Source organism: Macrotis lagotis, chromosome 2, assembly GCF_037893015.1.
Source record: "Macrotis lagotis isolate mMagLag1 chromosome 2, bilby.v1.9.chrom.fasta, whole genome shotgun sequence".
Classification (NCBI taxonomy): Eukaryota; Metazoa; Chordata; class Mammalia; order Peramelemorphia; family Peramelidae; genus Macrotis; species Macrotis lagotis.
Genome location: NC_133659.1, coordinates 162,599,451 through 162,611,641, shown reverse-complemented (window position 1 = coordinate 162,611,641; position 12,191 = coordinate 162,599,451). Strand labels below are relative to the sequence as shown.

At 37.1% G+C, this 12,191-nt stretch overlaps 1 protein-coding gene across 9 annotated transcripts in view; it reads right to left on the bottom strand.

Moving 5' to 3' along the window:
- Positions 1–12,191, bottom strand: part of LOC141513406 (rho guanine nucleotide exchange factor 11-like) — a 98,400-nt gene that overhangs the window by 70,967 nt on the left and 15,242 nt on the right. For 8 of the 9 annotated variants that reach the window (XM_074223171.1, XM_074223164.1, XM_074223168.1 and 5 more), the window contains exons 5-8: positions 11,299–11,356; positions 9,969–10,144; positions 9,060–9,131; positions 4,829–4,948 (exon numbers count right to left, since the gene is read on the bottom strand). In XM_074223171.1, the coding sequence (XP_074079272.1) occupies positions 4,829–4,948; positions 9,060–9,131; positions 9,969–10,144; positions 11,299–11,356 (426 nt within the window). Of the gene's footprint in view, positions 1–4,828; positions 4,949–9,059; positions 9,132–9,968; positions 10,145–11,298; positions 11,357–12,191 lie in introns of those variants that run through there. The other variant, XM_074223172.1, reaches the window with a different exon arrangement.

Here is a 12,191-nt window from a genome sequence, read left to right as displayed (position 1 = left end):
AGGAGGTCAATTTAGAAAGAAGGCTACTGAAGTAACTGAAGTAAAAGATAAAAAAGACCTCATCTACAAGTGACTGCATGAATGAAGAGAAGGGACAGAAGTAACTGAGGCTGTAGAATTAGAACTGAAAAGATCATAAAGGTAAGTAGATGTGTGTGGTAAGGGAAAGTGAGGAGTAGAAGTAGTCTCTAAATGTTTGGAACCAGGGTGACTGGAAGCTTATTGATGCTCCTGATAAAAATAAGGAAGTTCAGAAGAAAGATGGGGAAAGATAATGATATGTGAAAGTTAGTGCTCAGGTCTGAAAGTAAAGAATAAAGGCTGGAATTGTATATCAGTTGAGGGAGCATAAGTATTAGTTAGCTGCTTCAATAATTTCACTGTTCCATTAATAAAGAGGAGTTCAACATTTACCCTTTCTAAAATATCTTCGGGAAAAGCTTTCCTGGGCTAACTCTATGAATAATTAAGCCTGCCAGTACAATTTCTGACTCATTCTTTTCCCTCAACAAACTCTGATAATTATAGTTATTTAGCAGCAATTGCAATTATTACTCTACATTAATGGTAGGGTACTGTAATACAGATTATCTTTTTTATTTGAAAGTGTATAATCCAAAAGTAATTTCTACTCAGCTTTGGAATGCATCACCATAGGGGATTCTAACTATTTCATAAGAATGCTATTAGGTATGGGACTTGAAGAAATCTTAGATACTAGATAATTCAACTGTCTTCCTTCAAAGTAGAGGCTCAGAGTGATAAAGAAACTTGCCCATGATAGTAAATACAAGAATTGGGTTTTGAATCAAGGTCCTCTGAGTCAGTGCTCTTTCTACCCACTGTCTTTGCATCCACATTAACCTTTTATAATTCTATCTGTCCTTCTATCTATAGTGTATATATATTTTCCAATTACTTGTTTATATAACTTCTTGATTAGCTGCTTCTTTCTGGCTATTTTACCCCCAGTGTCTAAGACATTTCCTGCATATAAATTAACTGACCTCAAAGGCTACCTTCTCCATGTGAAACCTTCAATCATTCCCCCAGGCAAAATATTTTTCCCCCAAGTACAAATATTCTTTTCTTCTTTCAACCTATATGGTACTGGGGAAGCTAGGTGGTGCAATGGACAGAACACCAGCCCTGGAGTCAGGAGGACCTGAGTCAAACCTGAGTTCAACCTATATGGTATTGAATTCATACTTCTATAATGTTTTGAACCTTTACAAAACATACGTTCTTATGCTTCAATATAGTGTGGATGTAAACCTGGACTCTTGAAAGTCAACAGAGAGCAAGTTATAGAAGGATTCTACTTGTCTCCTTTACTGGACTTTGTCTAGGTCATGCCTGATAACTGCAACTGTTCCCCCCCAGGCTCTGTCATGGGCTCTCTCCTCCTTTCTCCTCTCTCTTTCACTTGATGATATCATGAGGGAGTTCCCATTGAATTAATTATAATCTTTATGATGATGCTTCAAATTATTCAGCCCTAAATTCTTTCCTATCCTCTAGACTTGAAGTTCTAAATATCCTATAGAGATCATGTCTGAAACTGAACTCATTCTTTTTCCCCCAAACAGCCCATCTTTCAAAATTCTCTGGTGCTGTAGAAGTCACTATCATCTCAGGCAACAAGGCTTGCAGCTTGGGTTTCTTCCTCAATTCTTCACTTCCTCTCAACCCTCAACTCTTAATGTCCTCTTCTCCTCTGACTCTCAAGTCCATACACTTGTACTACTTTTCCAAGTCTTCTGGTTGTTCTACCTGCCTTGCATCTCTTCATACTGTAGTCAGTTAGTCAGTCAAAAAAAAGGAACTACTAAGTGCCAGGTATTCTACTAAGTGTTGGGGATATAAATATGAAAAAAAAAGTTTCTGCTCTCAAAGAACTTAGAATCTTTTTTTTTTTTGGGGGGGGGGGGTTGGACCAGCAAAAGTATGATAGAAAAGTCCAAAGAAGTTCAAAGGAATATATAGTCTACTGGGAAATGAAGAGAAAGCTGGCTTGGGCTCTCTCCTTAAATGGGGGTTTTGGAGATCACCTTTATTCCAACCCGAAGGATGAGAGGTTCTGTCAAGCTTGTGACTCAGGTTGATTAGATCCTCCATTCCACTATCATACTGATCTTAAAAGAGCAGGTCTTCCTCCTAATTCAATGAGTCCCATTTCTCCCTCCAATGCCTCCCAGACTAAATATAGCTGTGATGTTAAAGCCCTTATAACAGTCCCTCCAACTTTTTCAGGACTCTCACAAGGCACTTCTCTCAACATACTGTCTCCTTACTGTTCTTCACATAAAATACCCCATCATCTGTGAAATGTTACAGTCCTGAAATTTACTTCCTCTTTTTTTTTTCCTCCTGGCTTTCTTCCTTCAAATCCCAGCTAAAACCCCACATCCTCTAGGAAGCCTTTCCTGTTTCCTCTTAATACTGGTACCTTTCTTCTGCTGATTATCTCCAATCTATGATAAATAAATATGTCTGTTTGTACATAGTTGTTTGCGTGCTTTCTCCTCCATAAGACTATGAACTTTGAGAAGAAAGAAAGTGTTTTTTTTGCTTTTTTTGCTTCCCCATGTTTAACCCAGTACCTGGTACATTGCAGATGCTTAATAAATTCTTGTTGACTCATTGCCCTCTATCATGTTCTCAACCTCAATAATATAAATATATATGCTTTGCTATGAGGTAATTATGATCTGGATTCTCAATCACCTTCAGAAGGATGTGACAACCCATAAAGGCTTCAAATACTCTCCAAGCAAAAGACTATCTACTGTCCTAGGATAAGCCTGACTTGGTCAGTTCAGAGAAACTCATTACTAAAATTGGACCATTACCTGACTTCTTTCATTATGGCAACAAATAGGCTGTGGGATCCTAGGAGAGTCATAGAACATCTAACAGTTCTCAAGCAGTGCTCTTTTGTATATTAATGAGTATGCAAAATGGTCCTTAGCCTTATGTAATATCCAGACAGCCTTCAAAGGGTGATTGTGGTAAACTGGCAGAAAAGGGAGCAGAGAATCTAAAAACTGTTAGATTCTTAGACCTACAAACATTTGACTATGAGTACTTTCAAGGTGAGCTATTTCAGTTGATTTGCACTGTAGGTAAACAATGAGTTAGGTCTGACATTGAACAGAAGGAACAAATTAGTTTGGACTACACTGGGAAAATTGTATGAAGCTTTCGATTATTTCAACCTTCTCTTTGTGTAAAGGTCCATCATCTTTAATACCAATATTCTCTCACTGATCAATTAATCAATAAAGGTTTACTAGACACTTATTTTGTGCTAAGTGCTGGGAATATAAAGAATAGGTAAATAGTTTCTGAGCTTACTTTAGATTTTTAATGAGGGAGGAAAACATAAAACCAATACATAATATAAACAGAGATTCCACTAAGGAGGTGATCTTAGAAGGGACAGAAGCAAGGATTTTAACAAATTAGAAGTTATGACGGAGAGCATTTCCAGCATGAGGGATGGGAGTATAGCAAGCAAAAAGGACTGTGTGGCTAGATTGCAGAATTTAAGAAAATGAGTGGAATGTAAGAGGTTTGGAAAGGTAGAACAGTGGCAGAATGTGAAGATTTTAAAATTCCAAGCAAAGAATGTTAAGTTGGATCCTACAGATAAAAGGAAATCAAGAATTTGTTGAGTAGGGGGATAATAAAGTCAGACCTATTCTTTACAGAAAGATGGTTTGGATGGGGAAAAGCTTTAGGCTGGAAGACCAATTGGAAGGCTACTGTAATAATTTAGGTCAGAGGTGAAGGTAACAATCAAAAGACCTAGGGGTGGTGCCTGAATGGATGGAGAGAAAAGAATGTATTAGAGACAGAAAAATAAATTTTAAGATTTGGCAAATGAATGGATATGTGGGATGAGAAAGGATGATTTGGAAAGCTGTGAATTTAAGTAACTGGAAGAATGGTAAGTGGTGCCCTCAACAGAAGAGGGAAGTTCAGAAGAGGCAACATGTGTGCGGAAGGAAGAAGAAATGAGTTCTATTTTTGTCCTGGTGAATTTTAAGATGTTTAAAGGGCATCCAGTTTAAAATATCTAATAGGAAATTGGTGGTATAAAACTGGAGCTGAGGGCTGGATCTGATTATCATCTACATAGATAAAATTAAACCCATGGGAGTTAATAAGACTATCGAGTGAAAAAGTACAGAAAGAAGAGAGAAGAGGCCCCAAACAGAACTTGGGGAAAAACTCACAGGTGATGGCATGGACATAAGTGAAAATGAAGGAGAAAGACTGAGAAGAAGTGGCATTGGCTATGAAATGACAACTACAGTTGCAAAATTCATGGTGAGTAGTCAGTTTTAGCACATTATCAATGAGGACTTATTAAAAATGGCTAATAAATCATCAATCATACAAATTATCAATTAATCAATCAAGCAGAATTTATTAAACAACTCAGGTGAGCAGAACAGATATAAAGAATAAATCTGAGCGATAAACTGGTATCCATGAAATATTACAAAATTAAGATGAAGATCTTTATGGAAAGACATGGGCAAGTCTTATAGAGGAAGAAAAAAAGAGAATAGGTTTCAGTATTTAACAATGGAAACAGTCTCTTGCTTATGAGACCACAAACTCATTCATATCTTGAAGTATGTATTTATTTTATTTTATATTACCACATTATTTCCGTGTCATCTTGAATATTTGGGGATGCTGCATATTGTTACCACTATGAGGTCTATGTCTTAGTTATTTTCCCATTTTCCCAAAGTGCTGTTCTACAAGCACTGAAAAATGATTGCTAAATGATAGAAAAAAAGGAATTTCTTACTACTGAGCCACCAGTCTCCTGCTGGATCTTGCGCTGTAACTGGGTGACTCGCCTCCGGGCTCCCTCAATCTGCTCCTCCAACAGGCTGGCAGGGTTACGACTATATACTTCTTGGAAATGCTATGTAATGGGGAGGGGAAAAAAACAAAGAGGAGAACATGATGAAGAATTAGAAATTACCATCACTAAGTACCACCACTCCCAGAAAGGCTGTGAAGAGAGCCAGTGATGATCTATTAGGGTAGTAAAATCAGTGACTAGGAAATAACCTTTTTAAAAAAACATTTGAGTCATTGAGAATGGGGAGGGAGAGATCTGCATACTTTGCAGGGATATTCCCAAATTCATTTCCAACTGCTTAGCTTAACCAGTCTCCTCCAGAAAGCCCTCAAAAGTACCTACTCCTCTGAGGCCCTGGGCATTCAGTGTTAGCACCATTCACTGTGGCACTGTACCACATTCTGCCAATGCTAGGACTGAAATGGTTCTCATATGTGTTGTCTCTCCTGAAAAGGCCACTGTGCTCCTTGAGGGCAGAGACTAAAGCTCACAGTTCTACTGTAAAGTTAACAGCTAGTGAGCTGATCAATTGTTGATACTCCACATTTTCTCTTATGGGAAGGGGTGGGGAGAGGGTGAATCTGACATCTCCTGTAAGTCTCAATTAACATTAAATATCTCTAATGTGCAAGGCAGAGAGAAAGGAGACTCACAGAATAACAGCTCCTATGGACATGGAAGGTCTCATAATGCAAGAGACAAGAGATGCCTTCATCTTGAATGGCCAAGGTTCAAAGCCTACCTCAGGCACACATAGGTTGTGTGATCCTAGGAGAGTCACAGAACATCTAAGGGTTCTCAAGTAATGCTCTTAAAATCAGAAGCTACAGAGAAGACACTAACCCACACCAGTGGAGAGAGAGAGAGATTCCTCATTTGGGACTGTGTCAAATTAATGCAATCAGAGATCTAGCCCCCATCCTTATCCCATATCTATAAAAGCACTTTAAAATTTACAGAATTTCTCTTTTACATCCATTATTCCAAAGATCAAGTGGCTAAGTGGGAGTTGACTTCCTTCTCAGAAAGCAAAACAAGTCTATCACCTACTTCTGCCTATTCCCTTATATCCTACGTGGTGGTACTTTTGTCTTCTGTTTGTGTTTCACTCCTTGGCACTTCCAGATAGGATGACTTAGTAATGCTCACTCTTCTGGTCATCATCACTAAAATACTATTAAAATAAACTCTTAAAGGTCTATAAGTCTTCTTTTAGAATCTTAGTATACTGTTAAATATGAGTGAGCAATCAGTTGAACCTTGGAAGTCTGCTGCCAAATAACTGTTCTTTCTAATAGGATTTGCACTCTAAGTTAATTTACACCTGCTAGCATGTTATTTACAGATTTAAATAGTATTAGCATTGATTAAGATTCTAGACATCAGCTACTCCAACCCTTGATTTTATTGAAACTTGTATTTCAGAACAGAGAAAACATTAACTATATGAGGTAAGGGAGAGGAAAAGTAAATGAGCATGAATAAGAAAAAAGAAAGACTTCATTACAAACATGTAGAGTTCAAGAAAACAAATTCCACTTTATCCATATCTGAAATGTCTTTCTGCATTTTAACACTTTTCTAGCAAGAGATGAATAATATGCTTCATTTCCAGTCTTCTTTTATTGATCAGTTTGAAAGTCTTTCGGAGTTGTGCTGTCATTGTATAAATTGGTCTTTTAACTGGTTCACTTTACTTTGCATCAGTTCAAAGAAGTCTTTCCAATTTCCTCTGAAAATGGTATTTTACCATTCTCTATGATATAACAATAATCGCACTATATTCATATACCAAAATTTGTTTGTGTTTGCCCTTCAGTTTCAAAGAGAGGATCAATGATATGAAGTGATGCTTTGACTTGCATGTGAACTAGATTTAAGTGAAGTAGAGATAAAGTTGTCAACTTCACTTTGTCTCCCAGTCATTGACATTCAGTGGCAAGGCAGAAGTTAGCATCACAGGTGATACAGTGCCTCAGGCACTTTCATGGTTGTTGGAATAAATTATTCTCATCTGCCCATTCCACTGGGAAAAGTTTTCATATACTTGGGGAAGACATCTCCCTAAATCACCGATGGGTTTTGAGGCCTACTGGTGTATTGGGAAACTACCTCTGGTGTGAGGGCTTGCTGAACTCTTTTAAGGTCTGTTCAACTACTTTTGATATCCACGTATCACCCCCTCTCACCTGTGGCTCCAAGAAACTACAGCATTTTCGGGATGGCTAGGTGGTGCAGTGGATAGAGCACTGGCCCTGGAGTCAGGAGTACCTGAATTCAAATCTGGCCTCAAACACTTAACAATTACCTAGCTGTGTGGCCTTGGGCAAGCCACTTAACCCCATTGCCTTGCAAAAACCTAAAGAAAAAAAAACAAAAACCTATAGCATTTTCACTGACTACACACCAGTAACATAGGCTAAACCATGTTAAGGGTAATCAACAATTTATTTTCTATTCTCCAATAAGGTAGTCCCTTAGTTTCCAATTTTCAGATATTATTCAAAAGAGCTGCCTTAAATATTTCAATACATATGGCTCATTTCCCTCTTTATTTGAGCTTTTTGCACTGAAGACCCAGTACTTAGGTTAATGGGTATGCACAGATTAATGAATTTCTGACTATAGTCTTGTTTTCCAAAATAGTTGAACCAATTCAACTATCAACAGTATACTAATGTACCTGTTTTCCCAAAATTAATGTGTCCTAATATTTGTCATTTTTGACTGTTATGTATAAGATGAGAACTCAAAATTACTTTAATTTCAGGGCAACTAGTAGGGTACAATGGATAGAGCACTAGCCCTGGAGTCAAGAGGACCTGAGTTCAAATCCAGTCTCAAACACCCACAAACTGTGTGACTCTGGGCAAGTCACTTAAGCTTAATTGCCCTGTCCAGTCCAGTCCAGTACCATCCCACCCCCCCCATAGCTTTAATTTATACTTCTCTAATTATTATGTGGAATATTTTTTTTCAAATGGTTGTTAAAGAGTTTAGATTTCTTGCTGTGAAAATTGTCTGTTCATATTCCTTTATCATTTATCAGCTGGGAAGTGGTTCTTTTTTCTTATAAATTTGAATCAGTGCCTTAGATAAAAGGTTCTCATCTATTTCTTTTCTAAAATGTTCTAAAATTTTATATATATATATATATATCTATATATATATAGATATAGATATAGATATTATACACACACCCTCATTTTTTAAGGTATCATCTTATTTTCTATTCAGTAACCATATGGAACTTATCTTGGTTCATGATGTACAGGTGCTGAGCTAAATCCACTTTCTACCAGACTGCTATTCAGTTTTCCAGGAGTTTTTAATCAAATAACAGGTCCTGCCTCCAGTAACTATAGGCAGTCTTTGGATTTATCGAACATTATCCTACTCTGTTTCCTTCTCTATTTTGTGCATTTAATCTTTGCATTGATTGACTTCTCCTTTTTAATCAATGCTGAACTGTTTCAATGATTAATGCTTTATAATGCAGTTTACAATCACTTTTCTTTACACTTTTTCATTAAAAGCCTTGAGAATCTTTTTAATCTATCATTTATAAGAACAAGAGCAGATATTTAGGTAGAATTCTATGGTTTGCAAAACACTTTACATACATTATCTCATTTGGTGGTAGATACTATTTTGTTCTCACTTAATGGATGAGGAAACTGAAGTTCAGAGAGGTTAAGAGATTTAAATTTGGTTTTCTCCTAACACCAAGGTCAGGATTCTTTTTTTTACCATATGGGAGTTTTCTGCCTCTTTTGTGGCACAGATCCCTTTGGAAATCTAGTGAAGTCCATGAATCCCTTTTCATAATAATTTTTTTCAATTGATAGTTGGAGCAAATATTAAATTTCAATTAGAAATTAGTGAAAATAAAGATATAACATGTTCCCTAGATAAAGTTCATAGATCCCTAAATTATCTACATCCCAGAATACCAGATTTAAGAATCTCTGTACTATATACCAGGATGCCTCTGTGATTTACTGGGATTACAATTCTATATATGAACTCTCCAAAACAGGGATTGCTCAATTCAAGTTCTTTCTCCTCACAAACAATGCTTAAGAGGGATGCTTTTGGTTGTCTTAACCGGTACTCAGATCACTATCAGAGAGAAGGAAGGAAAGGGAGAGGTGACCTGGGTAGACAGTACCTGTAATTCCATCTCCTCCTGTCTCAGCATCTTTCGTAAGATCTGAGTTGCATGCTTCTGCACTTTAGGATCCTAGGAACAGAAGAAATACTAGAGGTAAGATTTAAGACACCCACCTCGAAAATCTGGGTCTCTCCTATCTATTAATCCTAAAAGTAACATTCAAGATATTGTGAGCAGATTCTGCATCATAAATATATTCTACAACTCTGACCATTCTTGGGATTTAATAGATATAAAATGTTATTTTATTTTTAATTTCCACAGTTCTTGGAAGTCTAGTGCCTCCATTCCATCTACCCTTGTAAATCGTCATCCATTCTTCTCCCTCCTGTCCTGTTTCTCTGAATCTCCAGCTCCAATTCTGCTTCAGTCCCATCCTTTCTCCTCTTTATGGATCACTTTTGTGAACCTCTTCACCAAAACTTTTTTTCTCCAGCATGAAATCCCTACCCTTCTTGTTCCTCTAATCCTTTGACTAAGACCTCTTCTCTTAATCCAAAGCTCTATTTCACATTCCTTTAAACCTTCAGTATGGTTGCTGTACATCTGCAATCATTTCTATATCTCTGTTGTTCTTCCATGTCTATCCTGTCTCATCCATATTTCCTTCCTTTTCTCTATCTTAGAATGAAAATTTCCTGGCATAAGGCTCTGAACAAAAGAACAATTCAATTAATGTTGCTCAGGGGGTTAAACAAAAATAGTGTTGGATAGTAACTAACAAAGTGGAAACCAGGGTATAGAGAAACTGCCCCTTTTAGTTTATAATTTTGCAGGTTTCTCTCCTCAACTTCCTTCTACATAATTATAACTTAAGAAAAGTTATTTCAATTCTACCTGCTCCCCAACATTTTGAAGTCTTTAAAAGAAAGAACTAAATCTGAGGAAAGCAAATAGAGCAGTTACCTGCAGGGGCTTGGGCCCTGTGATGCGCTGTGGAAGTGGTGGAGGGGGAGGTGGTGGAGGGGGAGGAACAGCTGGGATTACCCGGGAGGGTCCTAGTGAACCTGGATCCTGTTGAAATCCAGGCACCCCAATAGATGAGGAAGAGCCCAAAAGAGTCAATGCTACATAAGCACCAGCTAGAGAACAAAAGGAAGAAAATCATCAAGAGGCAGAATGGTAGATTTTTATCCCCCTTCCTTTCAACCTGTGGTTCAGCAGATGAACTACTCTTAATTCATAGTTTACCATTCCAATCCTATTCTCTCCCTTTCCATTCCTGTCTCTTTAACTCATTCCCTTTCCTTTCAATTAAATATTCATCTTTCTTCCCTTTCTTTGTACCCCTACCATGATATATCTAATCTCAGCTAGTCAGTCCCCTTCATTCCTCCTTTAACTCCTTTCTTTAACATTTGCTGGTTTTTTAGAACCAAGAGAACATTGTATACATTTAACAGCAACATTGTGAGTTAATCAATCTTCATGGATGCAGCTCCTCTCAGCAGTTCAGAGAGCAAGGACTACCCTAGGAGACCTGCTATGGACAATGCTATTCATATCCAGAGGAAGAAAAACCAAACCAAACCAAACCAAAAAACCCCTACAGAATCTGAATGAATACTACATTCACTTTTTAAAATTTTTCTCTTATGTTTTTCTTTTCCATCTCATAGTTTTTTCCCCTTTCCCTTAATCCTAATTCCTCATTTAGAAAATGACTAATATATAAACATGTTAAACACAAATGTATATGTACAATATTCACCAGGCTGTCTGCCATGAAGGGAGGGTGGAAGGAAATTATGTAGCTTAAAAATATGCATATGTGTATGGATGAATGTTGAAAAACTTTCATAACATGTAATTGGAAAAATAAAATATCAATTGAGGGGAAAAAAAAACATTTGCTGCCTTTGTTTAGTCTTTACAGAGTTGATGCCAGAAGTCCACTCACATAAACTCAGTTATTGTGCCTCCCAAGTTGCTTCCCCAAGACTATCTTTTCCCCAGAAAAGCGAGGAAGAAAAGACTAAAATAAACTATGAATTGTCCTGAGGGTCTTTATTGAAGCTCAAAAATATAATATTAATGATAAAATTATCTGAAGAGACTGATACTGTCAATATTTGAAATGGTCATTGGAAATTGCAGCTGCCTAAATTGATTTCTCCATGCCAAGATTCAAGAGCTTTTGGCTGCCTGCTCTCTTCTTCCCCTTCTCCCTAACTCAACCAATCCTAGTCCACTCACTTCCCTGTTCTTTACAACCTCCCAGCTCCCTCCAACTCACATTTGATGAGCTTCACTACTTCCAAGTGTGAACTGTTAGTCACCATGGTGCCATTCACCTGTTGAGAGTTAGAAAAAAGTAACAAAGGGTTGTAGAGACAACCCACTATTTTGTTACCACCAAATAAACCAAGACCAGTCATCCTTTACTCAGTTCACTCTGTCAATTTATCCCCACCCATCCCTGTCTCTTCCTTTTGTTTCTGACGCTTCCTTTATATGTAGTCTAGAGCTGACTGCATGTGGTCTCTCCAATATTGCTGTAAGCCCTTTTAAATAACATTTCACATTATTTCTTTTTTTAAGTCTTTTTAAAAATTTTTTTCAATTTAAGGCAATGGGGGTTAAGTGACTTGATCAAGGTCACAGCTAGGTAATTAAATGTCTTAAGTCGGATTTGAACTCAGGTCCTCCTGACTCCAGGCCCAGTGCTCTATCCACTGCACCACCTAGCTGCCCCCCCACAACATTATTTCTGAGTGAAGGGAGAAAGAGTGTATGTTCTGTATGTTCTAGTTCTTGCAGCACTTGCAGAATGGAGAACCTTCCAACTATAGAGTCTCCTCAATGATCTAAGATTCTCTTATGGAAAAAAATAGCATAAGAGGAGCTAGATGAATCATAAAATGCCAATGCAGGAATGGCTTTAGAGATTATCTAAAGTAATATAAATTCAAATAAAAATGGATCTTGTTAGCTGCATTACAGACTTAGAAAAGCCACTAATTAGCATTACCTGTGTATTTATTTTGTTAAACATCTCTCAAAAATATTTTAACTAGATCTAGAGAAAGAATTATGAACTTTGAACAACGACCAAAGACTATTACCACCAAATCAGAAAAATAAAGTTATATTATTATGTAATTTTATTATCTCATACTTTATTTTTTT